This window comes from Hermetia illucens, chromosome 6 (genome assembly GCF_905115235.1).
Source record: "Hermetia illucens chromosome 6, iHerIll2.2.curated.20191125, whole genome shotgun sequence".
Taxonomy (NCBI): Eukaryota; Metazoa; Arthropoda; class Insecta; order Diptera; family Stratiomyidae; genus Hermetia; species Hermetia illucens.
In genome coordinates this window covers 68,842,485-68,861,551 of record NC_051854.1, presented here as the reverse complement: position 1 = coordinate 68,861,551, position 19,067 = coordinate 68,842,485, and the positions used below count along the sequence as shown (strand labels likewise).

Genomic DNA, 19,067 nt, shown 5'->3' with positions numbered 1-19,067 from the left:
TTCCGTGAAGGACGCGAATGGTCGACTCCTCGTCCACGATCAAGAGCAGCTCAAGAGGGGGAGGAACACGTATCACATCCGATGAAGTTCCTCCTCTTGTGGATGAAATGACTCCGATATGCACACATGTTCCTCCCAGCAGAAGATGAATTATTTCAGCAATTATTGCACTCATACGAAGTTGGTTTGGGAGTCTTCCGGCAGAGTTATTTATCGTTGCACCTGCAGTTTCTGCAGATCTCATACTTCTACCGATAGGGAAATCCTGGAAATCCCAGATCATTCCCAGAAAGTCAAGAAAGGCATAATCTTGAATCCAAAGAAGGACGCCCGTTTTGAGTGTGCGAATTGGAGAAGCTTTTAAATGCGCCCTGCCGTCGCAAAGATAATAGCCCTGTGCTGACCAAATCAACACCCTACGAACAATTTCGGAGCAGTGTACAGAGTTTAGATCTTTACTTCATCGATTTCAAGAAGGCTTTGGAGAGCGTGAAGTGAGAGGGTGTATATTTGGCCTGCTCTATTCAAAGGGGACATTCCAAAGAAACTAGTAGCTTTTATCAGAGCGACATATGATGGCGGAAAATGTCGCGTACTGCATCAGGGTATAATCTCAGAAGATTTTGAGGTCGAAACCAAGTCCCCCAAATTTGTATATTTTCACCGATATTACTCCTTCTAGTCATTATCGGTAACGTTCTTCATGCTGCCTTGCCAGGAGGACGTGTTGGAGTTCAATGAGCGTTGATATCCTTTCTCATACACCTCGTCTACGCTGATAACATTTGTTTGCTTCCTTACCGAGTCTTAGACCTTGGCCAAATGGCTCCGGATTCAAAATGGGAGGGTTAAATGGCAACCATATATCATACATTTATCATATCTACAAATATATTTTGTACACGATATGTATGATATGTATGAGTACAGGTTGAAAACTGACTGATTTCATGTTGTTATTTAAACTTCATGTAAGTTTCCAAGGCGGCAGGTTCATACACCTTTTTCTATAAATGTTGATATATCTACTCCGGACACCATTAAATATGAATATAATTTAAAACGAGTTTCTTCTTCCTTTACAGGTCATCGAACAATTATTTTTTGTACGTCTAGTCGGTAAAACACCAATTGAAACATTGATACGTGATATGCTTTTGTCCGGTAATAGTTTTTCGTGGCCGTATTTACCGTCAATGTGACATACAATGTGGCGACAACTGGCAACAACCTGATCATCAGCAATGGGACCAACAATGGTCCCCACCCTCTCAACCTACTGTGGTGCTACTACTAATACTATGTTAAATACTTCTACTTCAATCGATATGAATCTATCATCGACATCTATGACTGATAGTTTATCATCGTCATCGAATTTAGTTGACAACAGCGAGGTTCCAGTTGTTGTTGATGTCAAATAAAGACCACGTCTTAACTCCGCTCCTTTGGATACAATATCAAAATTTGCTGATACTCTCAGATTTAATCAACTATGCCAGCAAGCAGATAAGTAGAAAATTTTAAGATGAAAAGGATGTTTTTAAAACAGAAAGGAAATTTGATATTTATCGCAGAAAAAGAAACAAATGAAATATGGTTAAATGAGGCTAGTTTTTAGGTCTAAGTAAATCCTTTTTCGGATATTTCTGATGCCGATTTACGTTCAACGATCTTTGGCATAAAATTGAAACTCCTCGAATGGCACTCTTACTTAATTTAAGATAGGCGGACCGAACTTTAGATATTTTTAATTTTTTAATCAAAATAATGAATAAAATATGCTTTAAGGTGCCATTTCTTCAAAAAAGTTTTTTCAATACGAGGCATTGAATTGAGAAGTGAAAGATCCTTTTTATTTTCATTCTACTTGAGTCACTATTTATAGACAAATGCTTCCATGATGAAAATGTTAATTTTTTATAGTTTTTACTCTGATTCATCAATCCTGTTCAATAATAGTAGATCCGCTTTTTTTTACTTCTTCTTTTTCTTCAGCCTTTGCCCCGTTCACAAGTGGGGTCGGCTCGAGTAGATCCGTTTTTTTTTTGTGAAGTTCAATAATCTACCTTCACGGCAACGAACAAAATTTCACCTGTCTTCACTTCCCTACTCAATTTCTACAGTGGAGTTCATTCCTCCTAATTAATATATAGCAGTGCATATGTAACCCTTATTCCAGTGCAAAACAAATTTCTCCGAATTCAATTCATTTCTATCTTTTAAAATGTCTAAACAAAAGCACACGAAATTTGATGAAGTAACTGCCAAGTAATAAATGCGTTCAAATTTTTGTTAAAAACAATAATTCCGAAACTTATTTTGCTTGCATCGTTTTATTTATACAGATCAGATTTGTAGTAAAATGCATTGTAGTAAAACCGTCCACTTTAATACTTCATTTTTACTTCTGAAAGAAAAATCAAATGATGAAGGACATTCTTAACTTGATACTAAGTAAAAGCAAACCAAAGTTTGAATTTTTAAACTAATATTTTCATTGAAATACAATTAAACTTGAAATAATCGACTATTTTCCTTTTATTTATCACTTTACTTAAAAAATCTAATTTATTTTGAGTGATATATTGCACGGTTTTTTCCATTTTTCAATACGGTAGAAATTCAATCTTCTTTCAAACACTTTACGCACAGATTATACATATACATATATTTTAGTTTCAAATTCTTCTTATCACTAAGATAGAAAATCAAAAAATGACATAAAATCAAAATGATATCAGTTTCCATTATGTTTAGATGCAATTTTTACTGTTGTGATTTTTCTTAGTTTTTTTTACAACATATTTTGTATTGAAGACCATTTTTCACCTTAGGATAATTAATATAAAAATGTAAATATGACTTTGTATGTTTAAATTTAGTTGAATAAGGATATAAAATATAAAATGAAATTTAGATGAATTACCTATAATATATTTGTTTAGCAAAATTTGTAATCCTACGAATAAAATTGTCATAAATAATGTTTTTATGATAAAAAGTACATAGACATGCACCCAATCTGTAAATAGTCCTATATATATATATTGTATAAATACAGAAGAACCTGTGTTAAGACTCAGATAAATATATTATCTATATAATAAAATCAATATATTCATAAGAATTGAGAAAGAAACACTTAAATTATATTAAAAATTTTATTTAAAATAAAAAATAATTGGGATTAAAAGTAATAAAAGATACTTAGTGAAAATTAAACAGTTTAAACAAAGACGTCGAAATGAAAAATGTTAGTTATTGTATGTATGTATGTGTGTTAATATGAATGAACAATGAATGGAACGAAAGTTTTGGATGAACTGCATATTATGTTATTAAATTTGTATGCTCAATATAATGAGAATGTTGTCTAAATGATTGATAGTGGCAAATGTAAAACCAACTGTAATATCTCATAAATTGAATAAAAAACAAAAATTGATTATATGAAATAATGTGTGTTTTCTTCGTCCGGTTTGGTGGAAAGCGATTAATAATAAAACTTAAATTCAGATGATTCACCCTTGTGGGTAGTTTCATTAAACAACTGTCGCTAATAACTCCCTGTAAGTGGTGTGAAGCGTTGAACATTTTGATTGTCATGTGTTTCAATGAAACGAAAAGATTGTTTTTGATTAGGGAGTTTCGGATCTTTTCGTTTCATTTTTGCAAATATTTTTTGGTTTACTATTGTTTCCGCATTCACATCGTCCTAAGATCATGTAATACGCATAGGCCAAGAAACTCAGAGCACCCCAAGGACCCCACGGCCAGGAAGTGTCGATATCGAAAAATCTGAGAAAGCATAGATGCTATCAAGTGCAACTGTAGTAAGTATAGTAAAACAACTCCAAATTTATATACGAAATATCTTCAAGAAATAAATGCAGTCCTGGACGCTACTTTTCGTCCTTTTATTGTCTGAAAAGGTTTTGGGTTTTATATTGGAACTTTAGCTTATTATCATCCATCAAATAAGTTAAAACTGTCGTTCGTCGTGATGTATACTACGGAATTGACCATTCACATGTATGGTAAGGGCGAAAAATGCTTCGAAGGATTCTTCTATCGAACGCGGCTGATAGTTCGGTATGTTTCTTGCTAAGAACCGAAGTCTCCGAGGAATATCTGAGGACTGGCAAGGTCATTATCTTGTACAGTAAGAGCTTTGACGCTTCGACCGGAACAGTTTCCGTAAGCTGAAATAGGCTTATTGGTTATTGGTTGTTATCTTCGACCCTAGATAAGAGAATTCACCAACGGTCTCAAAGTTGTAGCCTCTTATGATTATTGTTCTTGTTTGAACAGTGTGATTTGATATTATCGGCTCTTTGTTTTTTGCCCCCATGTACTTCGTTTTGCCTTCATTTATGTCCAGTCCATCCTCTCGCGCCGCTATTGGATCTGGATGAAGCCAGTTAGTACATCTCGGGTTATTCCTCCCATAATGCCAATGTCACCAGCATAGGCCAGGGTGGACTTGAATAGGGTGCTGCCTCTTGCATTAACTTCTGCAACGCGGATCACTTTTTCAGGGCCAGGTTAAAGACAACGCTTGACTGGGTATACCATTGTCTTAGACCGTTGTTAATGTCGATTGGTCTCGAGAGAGGTCCTGCTTGTCTTATATGGTCTCGCACATTGGTCAGGGTTAGCCTAGTCAGTCTTCTGATACTCTCTTAGGGCCATGTGCAGATTTACCCTAGATATGCAATCATAGGCAGCTTTGAAGTCAATGAAAGATGGTGCAACTGATGGCTGTGTTCGCTTGGCGCAGAGAGAAAATCTGATCTGTTTCGATTTCCGGGAGTGAAGCCTCTTTGGTACGGGCCGATGATGCTCTGAGGGTATGGTCCTATCCGGCCTAATAAGTAGTTGGAACTGGCTCCTGACGATTTTAAATTTTTAAGCAGATAGATTTTCTTCAATGCTTGATGGTTGGAGCATTTGTCCGTCGTCTTCAGTTGGCGGTATTTTAGTTGTTGAGCAGTTCATCAAAGTAGTCAACCCGTCGCTCTAATGTGCCCATTCTGTCGGAAATCGGATTTCCGTCTTTATCTCGGCAGGCTGAGCATCGAGGTGTATAAGGCATCATTCTGTTGGCCTGTTGATATAATAAAATTTCCTGTTGCGGTTGCTTCCTCCATTTTCCGAATTCACGGATTTGTTGGTTCTCCCAAGTTTAGTTTTTCTTTCCGTGATTTCGCTGCTCGTGCCCCTTATGCGGTATTCTTCGTTCTGTTGTTAGTTTTCATTGATCGGCAAACCTGTCGTTACGACTTTTTTCCCACTCCCTCCCCCCCCCCCCCAAAATGTTTGTGGCAATGCTAATAATAACGGTGATTGCAAACATCACTTGTTGATGCTTCATCGGCAGGACTTCTGTCAGGTGCCGTTATTGCGACATCTATTTCTCCTTATAGGTGTTATGAGGGAATCTGCTATGGATGGCTTCAATATTCTCTCTTACCTGATTCTGAGAAGGGATTCTAGTTGGTGTTGTTATTCAAGCTCGGGCCACTATGAGAACGAGTTATTGGTACGAGCCAATATTGGCCCCCCTACATGCCTCGAGATTCATCAAGGCAAGAGGTGGCTGCGTTTGATTAGCACTTAGCCAGTATGGTTAAAAATGGTACCATCTGGAGTGGCCCATGTATATTTGTAGACCACTTTCCGCACAAACTAGGTATTTCTAGTGCGTGTGTCACTGTCAGTTAGATAGTCCGCTGTGCCTTGTCATAGGTAGTTTTGCGTAAACTATAGGCGCCAACTTATCACCTGAATACATTACCCGCCCCTTCTTGAGTGCTAAAACCTCCATGTAAGATTTTGATATCACACCTGGGACAGGCTTCGAGGGTTCGTTCTACTGCCTCGTAGAAGATATCCTCCTTCGACTCTGCAATATCTTCTGTAGGGGCGTGAATGTTAATGAGGCATATATTTGCAAATTTGCCTCACAAACGCAGAGTGCATAGTCGTTCACTTTTGCTTTTAAAGCTGATAACAGCAGATTTCATTTTTCGGCTGCCTAGGAAATTCACTCCGAGGACAAAGTTTACCGGATGGCCACTGTAATATATAGTGTAGTGGTCCCTGTTCAACGTATCTTCTGCAATGCTGCAAAACCAGCCCTATATTGGGAAGGGATATCGGCTAGTAGTTTGGCAACTCCTTTTCTGTAGAGGCTTCTTGCGTGGCTTCGTAATTTTGGTTTTCCGTGTAGGATTGTCAGCCCTACCCAACCGCCAAGCTGGGAGACTAGCTGGCACAGTTTCTTCCATTTTTATGCCTCATCTTTCAAACGTATTGACCAGTTGTTTGGATTACATCCGTAGCACAGCACCGGTTATCGATTTGGGTACTGGGAGTTTTGCTTTCCAAATCGGCGGGACCGAGCAGCAGGCTCCGTTTGCGAGGTGAATTCGGCGTTTTATTTCGCCAACTTAGATGGAAGATTGAAATAAGTCTTTCAGTAGTTGTGCACCTAAGTATATAAAGTTGTTATATTCTCCAAATTGTATACGGTAATCGTTATATTTAACCTGATGGGCGCGATCATTATCGTTTGTGTTATATTCTTTGCCTGGTTTTTGTTAATACGTGGACCAATTTCGTCTGCAATTTTCTCGAAATTTATAAACATCTCCTTTGCTGATGTGAAAGATTGCGCTATGATGTTCATATCATCAATATATGCGAATATGTGCAGGATTTATAGAGCGCCGTACCTTTTTAGCCCACAGGCAACTTTCCTATAGCCCGCTCTGATGTCAGATTGAACAGCCCATATACTACCTCTCTCACACGCCTCAGACGGGCTATTATTGATTTCAATCTACGCTATTGCGTGAGACATTGTTATTCTGATAAGGCTTATCGTTTTTACTGGAATTCCCAAATCAAGCATTACTTTGTATAGTACATTTCCGTCAATACTGGCAAAGGACATCGATGTTGTTCCAGAATTTTTTAGTCTTATTTTAGCTATTTTTGTAATTAGGCCATTCCAGATGAAAGTCTTATGGCTTTCACATGAGTATCTTCGGTATGGGCATAATCTCACGGTTCTGTTCGATTATAGATTTATTTACAGACTACAATCAGATCCCTGACTCAGTTGGTCTAGCGATACTAGTTTATACGGTTGGCAGGCCTAGCATTCATAAGGAAGCCAACCAAAAATTATCGGGCCGAGAACATATTTCCTAGAAATTTTCTTAAATTATGTGCTTTCCCTCGATACCAGATAACGTTCGATGAGGCTTTATAACAAGATTATTTTAAATGAATCCCATTACAGACTCCAGTCTGGCCACCCTCGAATACGTGGGGACGGTGCTCTCGAAAGGTTCCTCTAAGGTTCAATATGAAGAGAACCAAATTATAAGAAGCTCTTATGGTTCGCGAACTGCTTGATCTGATCAGTTCAGCCAGGATATCATCTGTGTCCGGCGTCTTGTTCATTTTTTGTCAGTTAACAGCTGACTCTACTTCCTCCAAACGTTTTTTGTATTGCGCCGAATTTTATCCACAACCAGACGATCGTGGTATCGCTCATAGATTGCGTCGTTAAGTGGGCTACGGAATCGCTCGTCCTCATTTTAGGGGCCAAAAATTGTTCGCCGGGTTCTTCTCTCAAACGTGGGCAAAAGTTCGTAATTTTTCTTGCTAGGAACCCAGGGTCCTAAGGAATACATAAGAACTGGCAAGATCGTTGTCTTGTACAGTTAGAGTTTTGACCCTATGGTGAGACGTTTCGAGCGAAACAGTTTTTGTATGCTAAAATAGGCTCTCTTGGCAGCCAACAATCGTGCCCGGGTTTCATCATCGTAGCTGTTATCGGTTGTGATTTTCGACCCTACATAGGAGAAATGTTCAACGGTCTCAAAGTTGTAGTCTCCTATCTTTATTGTTCTCGGTTAGCAAGTGCGATTCGATGTGGTTAGTTCTTTGGTTTTTGGCGCTGATGTCGCCAGCATATAGTTTGTCTTGCCATCATTGATGTGCAGCCCAAGATCCCGAACCGCTGCTCGATCTGGATGAAGGTAGACTGTTGTTCTTCCCATAATGTCGATATTATCAGCATAGGCCAGTAGTTCGATGGACTTATGGATGGTGCCTCCTGCATTAACATTTGCATCGTGGATCACTTTTTCCAGGTCCAGGTTAAAGAGGATGCATGATAGGGTGTTCCCTTATCTTAAACCGTTGTTGATATTGAATGGTCTCGAGATCGACCCTGCTGCTTTTATCAGGCCTCGCAGACTGGCTAGGGTCAGTGTTATCAATTTCGTCGGGACACCGAATTCTTTCATGGCCGTGTACACTGCTACCCTGGCTATGCTATTATAGACGCCTTTAAGGTCGATCGGAAGTTAGTGCAACTGATGGCCATATTCCAGCAGTTTTCCCATCGCTTGCCGTAGGCAGAAAATCTGATCTGTTTCGATTTATTTAGAGTGAAGCCTCTTTGGAATAGACCGATAATGTGCTACGCGAATGGGGCCATCCGGCCTACCAAGAGAGCGGGATATTATTTTATAGATGGTACTTAACAAGGTGATACCTTCATAATTGCTGTACTGCATGATATCCCCCATTTTATGTATCGGACAGATAATATCTCGTTACCAGTCGTCAGTCATTGACCCCCCACACCTTGAGTGTCAGTTGTTGAATCGCTTGGTGTAGCTAGTTGCCTCCATATTTAACCAGTTCGGCTATAATTCCATCGGCTCTAGGCGACTTATGATTTTTAAGGCAATGAATTGCACAGACTGTTTCTTCCATCCTTGGTGGTGGCAGTATTTGCCGGTCGTCTTCAGTTGGCGAGACCTCCAACTCGCCGATATTTTAGTTGTTGAGCAGTTCATCAAAATATTCAACCCATCGCTATAATAAGCTTCTGCCGGAAATCTTTGTCTCGGCAGGATGAGTATCGAGGTGTATAATCCTGCTGACTTGTGAGTAAAATTTGCGCACCTGGTGCGGCTGCTCCCTGTACTTCTCGAGTTCACAGATCTACTGGTTCTTCCTAAGCATCCTTTTTCTGTCTGTCTTCTCCACTCGACGAAGTTCGTGAAAGGTCTCTGCGCATACCTGAGTTCATTGAGAGCGGAGCATTGCCCAGTATACAGCGTTCTTCCATTCCGTTACCAGCTTATATTCAAGCCGTTTTCGCTTTTCATAAGGCTGGAGCCATGCATGTTTGTGGAAGAATCAATGATAACGCTCTTCAGGTGGTTTTGAATCTCATTGGTTGATGCTTCATCAGCAGGACATCTGTTAACTGCAGTGGATTATCAGAAGGAATTGTAGGCGGTGTTGCAACAGGAGCCCGGTACACGATGCCAACGAGATAGTGATCCGCGTCTATATTAATAACCCCCACCCGTATATGTTCTGACGTTTACCAAATCTGAGAGGTCGCGACGTTCGATCAACACGTGGTCAATTGGTTTAAAAGTGGTCCCGTGTAGGGAGGTCTATGTATGTTTTTGGACCGCTTTCCGCGGAAACCAGGTCCTTCTAAGAACCATTTCGTGCGATGCTTAACCTGACTGAATAACTGAACTGAATGATCCGCAGACTGACTGACTGAATTATCCGCAGTCCATTATTGTTGGTCGCCTTATATAAGTTGTTGGAGACAACGTATCGCCTGAATACGGGTTCCGTCCCTACTAGACTGTTAAAATCACAAAGTATGATTTTGATATTATACGTCAGGCCGGTTTGAGGGTTCTAGCAACTGCCTGGTAGAAGGTATCCTTCTCCGACTATGCAGTCTATTCTGTAGGGGTGTAGGCTTATATTTCTAAACTTGCCTCGCAAACGCAGCGTGTATAAACTTTCGCTTATGTTTTCAAAGCCGATAACAGCAGATTTCATTGACATTGGGCTGGTTAAGAAACCTACTCCCAGCACATGGTTTACTGGATGGGCACTAGATTATATGGTGTAGTGCATATTCTTCAGGAAGCCCAGACCTGTCCAACGCATCTCTTGCGATGCTGTTACATTCGCCCTGCATCGGCTACCTGCTTAGCAGCATTCGGTCTGTACAGGGAACGCACGTTCCATAAAAGAAAGCACAAATCGTTATTCGTTTTCGTTGACGGGTTCGTCATTGTAAAATCCATGCTGCTCGCGGTTCTTTTCTTTGCTTGGTAAGGTCGGTTTTCCGTATAGGGTTGTCAGTTTTTCATTAAGAACGTGGATGTGGAGACAGGGTTTGACAGTAGAGCTGTTGGTTTTGGCTCATCAGACTTTTCCCAGGTTTTCATACTCTATTGTAGGTACCAATCATTTCACCCTGGGACCTATATTACCCTTTGACCGCCACAAGCATCTCTTATGGTAAATAAATAAATGACTAAAAAATCTAGAGAGGGTAATGATATCGCTATCTAACAATCCGGAGATTAAGTTTTCAGCCAGAATATGCCATTTTCATTGCCCCACTTTTGTATTTCTAATATTTGGATTTTTAATGAATAAGTGAGCATTGGACCTTGTGGCCAAACTACTGTTGAGAGTGGATCGCGAAGTCATTTTGGTGGCATTTCTCTACAAGCCCTTAAGGGGGCGTGGAATTTCAATATAGTTTCCAAATTCTAGTCAATTGCGATCAGTTCCGCCCAATTAAAGTTATACCCAACTCCGTTTTTCTTCACTTTGTTCGTATGTTCAGGAAATATTGATAAAATCGAAAATAATATCAAAACTCTTCCCTTCTTCAAGTTACATGCCTATTCTTATAATGACCATTTTTATAAAACCCCTGAAAAGGGTGCAGCAAGGCATATATATCTGTAGTTTTGAAAAGTCCCTTTTCAAAGTTAATATGTTAACCAGAATACTTTAGAAAGGCAGCATCCAATCACTTTAACTTCTTCTCAAAAGGCAACTATAAATCTATAATAACCGAGGCTGCAGAACTGCCCAAGGGTATCATACATCATCGCTCAAAAGAATGAAATTATCAAATTAGTAGAGCTCATCCATCAAACCAAATCAAATTTCGTAGATGGGTAAGTTTCTATAGCCCATCTTCCCCATACAAACACATCCTGCCCCCATTATAACTCGAAATTCCACGAACGATATTCACATCGTTTGCATGTGGCATTTGTTAACATTTACTCTGGGCAAGGAATGTGCACGAGTCTAGCCCATCATCTTCCTAGAGTTTCACCACCATTCTCATTGCCAACATCTAATTGCCATTCAAATATGCAAATTTCATTGTGAATGTGGCATAAACCTGTAAACCCTGACTCTACGTAGGTCCAGGCACTGGAATTAAAGGATCGAAAGTAATGCAGGAACGAGAACAAGGGTGTCAAATTTGCCCAGGAGCTAATCAACGATCCCAACTGATGACATACGCTAATTCATTACCAGTACAGTGTCTTCTCATATCCTGCGTCATGTCTCTGAGGAGAAGGGACTCTATTTTCAACCGCAATTCACCAGCGTATTCTCGGGGTTTATGCGGATGAGATATCACTGCTTTGGGGTTAAATGGTGTCCGATTTCAGCACAATATTTTCCGGTCCTTGGAAGCAAAGGTGGCTATAATAAAGGAAATACGCCTATCAGGGTCTCTACTGTGTGACTGGTATTATACCAGCTATGTAGATTAATATTTTCAAGACTTTATCTAATTAAAAACGGGGATGGGAATTTGGTTACAAAAGGGTTCATATAAAGAAGATTTACCCGAATAAGAGAAGTTTCTTCGAAATGTCCCATGCAATCCCCACTATAAAAAAATCGCATCGAGTTCTTTATATTTCAGAAACTTATCGTGCAAAAGATACAACAGCTATAAAATCGAAGAAAACAACATTTGTACTCTCTTAGATAATCCCACGTTAACATTTTCAAATAGTGAACGTACTAAAAGAATAAAATTAAATGATTTCAATTCAATTTAATCGATGAATAAGGGTAAGGGTGAGTGACCTTCGCCTCCATTCCGACACCTAATCTCATGTGGAAGAATAGTAACATTTCCATGAGTAGATTCCCTTGTTGTTGATGGGCCGCCGAATTAAATTAATTGTTGCAGTCAAAATTATAATTGCCGATATAAACATGTGGGTCTCCTCGCATCTAGGCCCGAATTTCTTGAGCGTAATGGCACGATCCCCCTTGGTTGTACCCAGCAATGAAATTATTAGTTTTGGATTCGATTCGTTCCCTCAGAACATTTCGCCAGAGTATTCCAAACCGTACCACAGAATTCTAGTAATTTGTCGCCCATATAACCGACGATCACGAACCGATTTAAAGGCTATTTTCCATTCAACGTTAGATTGCATCTCTGCCATTATTTTCAATACACTCTGCCATTAGAAGCTCATCTTTATCAATTAGTGATGGAACAGTTGCTCTTTTTTAATTCAGAGCGCGACGGAGGAAAGATGCTGGTTACAACGTTACAAACTCGATGGCCATGGGACGCTCTGCTTCCACTTTGATTGGGTGCAGTAGTCACTTGGAGGTTCAGAAATGCTCTACGCGGTTGATTGTGAACGAGTTACGAGTTAAGTGTTCACGACATAAAAGTCTAATTAATGGGTTGATAAGATGAAGCGACGAACTTAATGAGTTAGATGCATAACTTGTGGAGTGGAAGAAGACGTGAGGTCGATTGTCAGGATAACCAAGCAAACCTACCGAGAAGGGTTTGATAAACTTAACCTGCATTTGGATTGAAAACATTTTAATTTTTTTTTAAAAGCGCTTACCCTCCTGCATACAATTTTAGGTGCTCCCGTTTGAAACACTCTTCCTGTATATCTATCTACAATGTTATGGTGTTGACCTTTTTTCGGGTTAAATACGTATTTCCAAACATTCAGTGACAAGGATTACGGAAAAATACAGATTGGGTGGATCATTTGCAAGGTAAGGCACTTCCAGCCCGTTGGTTTAAGTACTGGCCCTATCGACACATAGTAAGGATCAACAAAGAGCAGGGCCGAAGCATTTTGTGCTATATGTGAGTGTGGCGAACCCAAGCACAAAGCGAAAACTGGCAAGCCGGAAAAGTGCAGTGTTCTTTGCAAGGACCGCAGTCTGCAGAAAGAAGATGTAGTTTATGTTCCCGAGCCCGAGGGGTGACAAATTTCCAAAGAATAGTTACAGAAAGTGAAAATTCAGGCACCAAGGTCCACATACTGCAAGCGAACATGCATAGGAGTTCTGACAACCTGATGAGGCAAATGATGCAAGACTTGCTGCTCCTGAACGAACTCGGTTCCAATCGCATGGAAGTATGTTTTTCCCTCCCGCTGACAGGTCGCAACGCTGGTCATAAACAAGTGCAAAAGTGACCTCGAGGCGTCGCCGGCATTCGGTCCACCCAGTATACAGCAAGAAAGCTGCTTGAGAAGCTCCTCAGGCCAAAACTGACTGACGCAATACGTGTTGCGGAAGAATACTTACCAAAACAATATGGTTTAAGAGGTGCGCGATCCACAATTTATGCGATTGGGGTAGTGGTCCAAGCGGCGAGACTGGCTGAGGCATACTGTTACCACTGTCTGCAAGTGGTGCTTCTTATAACATGAGGTATGTGAAAAGCTTTGCGGATATTGAAGAACTATTTTTACTATTAGGATCATGCCTCGCTCTACGAAACCCAGGCGAGAGAGGGATCTATTCTTGGTTTGGTTTTTTAAACACCTTATACGATAGTCCGATATGACTGGCTGCTTGCTGACAAGTGCGGTTCACTACATCTTTCTTTACGATTCCGACGTACAGTTCCTGATATGACATATACCGCAAATATCTAGTGCAAATACAACCGCCAGAGGCTTTGCGAGTTGAGACTGCCTATCTTACTGTCTTGAAATCAGCAGTAGTGGTGACAGCATGAGATATTCCGAAAGTTCTCCATGCTGCATAGTAATTGTTTATATAGCTCAGAGAAGGCCAGGGTAATAAGGAAGCCGTCGCTAATGAAAAAGGAGCTGCACTATCAGTGCATGCATGCAATTGTGGGAAAAAGAATCGGTTGTAGGTATCAGTGGTCATTCCGAGGAGCCCAATTGGCACTGTGTTGAGCCGTTTTGAAGCCACTTCTAAGACCATGTCTGCTGTTATGAGAGCAAGGAGGCAGATCTTCAGATCCAGATCCAGCCCGTAGTATTCACGAGGAAAGTAGCACTCCCACCATATAGTTAGAAATCTCTCTAAGATACTCAAAGAATGGTGGTCTGCAACCAGGCTCTAGCTAGAGCTGGGCAATCGAAAGGGAAGTGCTTGGGGATTTCGCCTTCTTTTCCACAGCCTCGGGAATGCGAATTGTCTGGCGCCTGGTCGCATGGTCCCTTATAGGCCAGTATCCCGTGCAAACCGCCGTTATTTTCTATGCATTTGCGTGCGTCTGCCACAAGAGCTCTCGCGATCGGGCTTTGTTTGAAGTGGGTCAAATCCTGCCTGACTTGGCACAGGTCGTGAACCTTGGCCACCTGAGGTCCGCGCCTGCTTAGTAGTGCGAGTATATTCCATCCTTGATACTCGCCAGGGGGACATAGCCTGTACTCACTGAAGGACTCTACTCTACTCTTCTCTGCCCTGTTTGGAAAATCCAAAGCAAAGTTCAGCTTGCGTATGGCATAGTCCGTTGGGAATGTCGAGATTCCCCGAAGTACTTCGCCACGTAATATGTGGAGGATGTGGATTTAATGTGGAGGTGTAGCAGTACAAAAAAAAATCGAGGGGAAAATGGACCGCGCATCTTAAGGACTTCAGACTGTGGCTCAGTCGAAAGCACGACGAGGCTGACTATTACCAAACCCAGCTTCTTAGCGGACACGGGCACTTTCAATGTTCCTTGCACACAGTCGGGAAATCACGCTCGGATGTAATGGTTGATGCGTGCTACACCTTTTTCTCCGACGGGAGGTGGGTGCGCCATGTCCATCGCTTGTCGACGGAAGGGTGTCAAGTGTCTCCGGACGTCATAATTGTCCAGTCCAGTCCAGCACATTGTGAATAAAAGCATTTCACCTCCATACCCAAAGAAAGCATATATAATATATATGTCTATCCTTGCTGATCATCAATATCTAGTTAGTAGATATATTGGCATGTAGTTAGGTTTGAAGAAATTATGCATAAAAACAATTATTGAAAAAAAAAAAAACCCACAATGAAGGATACAGCCAAAATTACATCGAAACCGAGGGGTATACAAATACTTTATTATATCGCAAGCGACACCTAATGGTATAATACAGTGGAGTAATGTAGGTTCAGATTCTATCAACCGGTGAGCAAGGCTAGTTCTTATAAACAGCAATATGCACAAAAGCACTGTCCAAAAGTTGACGATCGCTATTCTACGTCAACAGGAAGGAAGGGGAGGCACATAATAAATGGTATCCTTTGAACTTGTAAAGTAGAGAATGGGACTTGGCATGTAGCTTCAGCAAAGCACAAGATCGAAGTGAGCAAAAGAACCCCTTTTTTTTCCACTGGACACTCAAGTTTTCAAAGACGACGACCGACAGTATCGTCCAGGGCAGAGTCAACCAATCAGACCATCGTTTTTCAGTCCAAAAAAATGGAATCCACGGTTCTCAAAAGTGGAGAATACTTTTTCCAATTGGAGCGGATTCCTCATTAAGTGGATAAGGGCTCAAAAACCCCAAATCCCAAACTAAAAAAATTTACTTCGGCTTTGTTTAGGTACTACCAGCTATTACCACCTGTAGCTACTATCGGTCATGTTGCTACCAGGGCAAAGTTCAGGCAGCGTCTGATGCGTTGCTTCTGCTCTGAATGAAACCATTTTTGAATGGTATACTCTCTAACGGGCCAGACGCTTTCTTTGCTTCAAATCCGGATCCTACACTCCCAATGAAAAACCATCCTTCATGGCCCCTCAATCAACAATTTCAGTTGTATATTATGCAACTGTCAAGTGGAGAACGTTCAACAAATACTATAATTTTCGGGGAGAATGCTGCGCAGTACCGAACAGACCACAATAACCTCATCTGCAAGTGTTTGCATCAAACTTTGCCATAAAAGCATAATTTAGTAGCAAACTCCAACTCGCATTATAAGTATACTTCGCCAAGAATCTTGAAGAATGATCTGATTCGGAAAGTGTGTTATAATCGATGTAGCTGCACCGTTGGACGTGAAAGGCCGTGCCATGATGCTTACATAGTCCGCACATGCAAAGATTTGGTGAGACCTTTTTTGTAAACAGGCAACTTTCGTACAATCTGTTCATCAGTTCCAGATTAAGCACTAAAAATACCAACCTTCTTGTTTTAAACCGATGTGTGTCTCAAGCGCATGTGTCAGGCTATATTGACTCTAACCTGCGTTGTTGTATGGGATATCGTCATTCTCGTAAGGATTTCCAGTTCTGCTGGAATTCCCAAGCATTACGATCAAAGAGAAGGAACCCCAAACGAACAGCCAAACTTTCCTGCTCCGTATAAACGGAGAGTGCCTGGAGGCACTGGAAAAGGCAGACTACAAACTGCCGTTCGGAGTCAGGAACGCAAAGGTGAAAGTGTTCCTCTCGGCAAAGTCGGACGACGACGAGGAGATGAGGATTGACAATCCACACGCAAGCAGATAAGAGTAGTGCAGATAAGTTTGCAGCACTCGAAGTGCGCCTCGGCAAATCTTCTTGCTAGAAGAAGATACCGACATCGCACTAGAACAGGAGCCTACCTCGAGAAATCTGGACATTCCGCACAGATTACGCCACACACTAGCGGAACCTCACGAGAAGCTTTATTGTGGACTTTACAACCAGGGCAAAATGGAAGACCGGCGGCATGTTGGAATCCTATGACACAGTATTCTTCACCGGCGGAAAAAAGATGATCTGTGGACTCGGGAGGGGTGCTTTCTCGAATACAACATTGTATCCGAGTTGTACAGTCTCCCAGGTTTCTCCAGTGTATTCCAAACAGAAATACTGGCGATACTGGAATCCTGGGATGGTGATGGTCCGAGCAAGGTCACTCGCTTCGGGTTCCCGGTCATAGGTACATAGATGGAAATGAGCGGGCCGACGGACTGACCAGGTAGAGCCCTGCTCTTGGCAGTTCTACGGCATTCTTGAGGACATCAGAGAGATCACTAACTGCAGGGTGGGAGAGCTGCTTTCCTCCGTAAATGTTACGGGCTGGCTCTGAAGATCTGAGCCGACCGAACTTTGCTTTTTTGCTTTCATAACAGCAGTCATGGTCACAGCCGTAATTGGACTCCACGCATTTTGTGTGTCTGCCACTGTCATATGCCTGTTTGAAGTCCACGAATATTTTATGGACATCGATGTTGAATTCCAAGCATTTTTCTAGTACCTGTTTGACAGTAGCTAGCTGGTAAATGGTCCATCTTCCTGTCTGAAAGCCTCCTTTGTATTCACCAATCATCTTATCGGCGTACAGTCTAAATCTCTCTAGAATTTTTGTAAAGATTTTATAGGAGGTACAAAGTAGCGAGGTACCTCTATAATTGTCACGAGCCAACTGGTCATATTTTTGCTTATAGGCCATATATTCACCCTTGCGGAGTCTGTTCGTGGTTCCAGATGGAGAGAACGAAATTGTGGATGGCTTCCATGGTCCATGGACCGCCTGATTTAATGAGTTTAGAGAGGATGTCATCTATGCCCGGTGTCTTATTCACTTTTGACATTTGATCGCTGCCTCTATTTCTTCCAATGTTGGCGGTTCAATGTTCCCATTATGCTCGATTATATATTATATATTTTCTGGTTGTTAAGTTTTGCTTGAAGGGTTGAGGAATTCTTTGATATAAGACGCCCATTTTCGTAACTTTCTTTCTTCGTCCTCGTGTTTTGTAATATATATTGTATGTATGCCTCATTTCAATCAACCGCTTCCTGGCAGTCATTGACAAAACCAATAACTTCTGCGGCGCTGGGATTCCTATCCAGCCACTTCTTCTGCAGTTGTTTTGATAGCGCGTTTTAGGTCATACTAGGTGTCATCTATAGGCTTTACTGGATTCTAGAGTATAGGACCTAACCGTTCTTCCAGTTTTGACTTGTATTCTCTCGCTATTGAGTCATTGTTTAGCTTCCTCACCTCCAATTTTCTAAGTGAGTTAGTTTTCATTCCGCTGGTCTTTGAAATTCGGCACCGGTAGACAAGTTTTACCATGTAGTTTTCGGAGTCACAATTTGTTCCTTGATATGATCTGTACCTTTGACAGCACCAGATTTATTTAATGATCTAACATTCCATTCATTTATTCATTCGAGGCAGTTCATCCTGTTTTTGTATATGATGTTTGATTTTTTGATGAATGACGAGTTGTATTTCCATCGCTCCAACCCCCAGCTGGATGGTCAGGTCAACTGAGATAGACCTCCTTGACGAAGTGGTGTGAACAGGTAGTATGCAGCACCCCGAAGTTATCCCAACTAAGCTGGGCGTCCACCTCTAGTCAAAGAGTCAATAGGATTATTGTAAAGTTGGTTCGAAGTAATATCGTCCGATTCGCTTGCTCCCTTAATTTTACTAGCCATGCGACCTCATCGTCGAGGTATTGTTTAATAATGTTTGATTATTCCAACTACTTACAAGCAAAGTATTTTGCTTGAAAATATCTCTGATATTATCGAAGCTGCGCTAGCCTTATCCAATTTGGCCAAACGCGATTCATCAGGCAAATGATATGCCTTAAGGCCATACCGCAGACTTCTCACAACATCCCATTAATTTTTCATTCGGAAATAATATCGCGAGTTGTCGAAAACATTTCACTATCTCTAACATGACAAATCACCATGGCCTTCTTCACTCAAATTTAAGAACTGTACCTAACATTTGCAACAATCTCATTTCAATCAATTCGTAAGTGTCATACTGGATAACCCCGGGGTCAGTTTTTAAGTGTAGTTGACGCACAACATACAGACAATAATTGCGGCCATTGGTACCGCTCTGCGATCATCAACGATAGCGAGGTCCCCAATTGTTCTTAATAGGCATATTTATGGTGAGGAATTTCATAAACAAAGAAGAATTAGACTG

The 19,067-nt window shown here is 41.1% G+C and overlaps 1 protein-coding gene across 2 annotated transcripts in view; it reads left to right on the top strand.

Moving 5' to 3' along the window:
* The window catches only part of LOC119659203 (steroid receptor seven-up, isoforms B/C), a 119,878-nt gene extending 116,423 nt beyond the window's left edge, over positions 1–3,455 (top strand). For both annotated transcript variants that reach the window (XM_038067172.1, XM_038067171.1), the window contains exon 5: positions 1,086–3,455. In XM_038067172.1, the coding sequence (XP_037923100.1) occupies positions 1,086–1,202 (117 nt within the window). In that variant the 3' untranslated portion in view covers positions 1,203–3,455. The remainder of the gene's footprint in view (positions 1–1,085) is intronic.
* Positions 3,456–19,067: the final 15,612 nt, after the last annotated feature.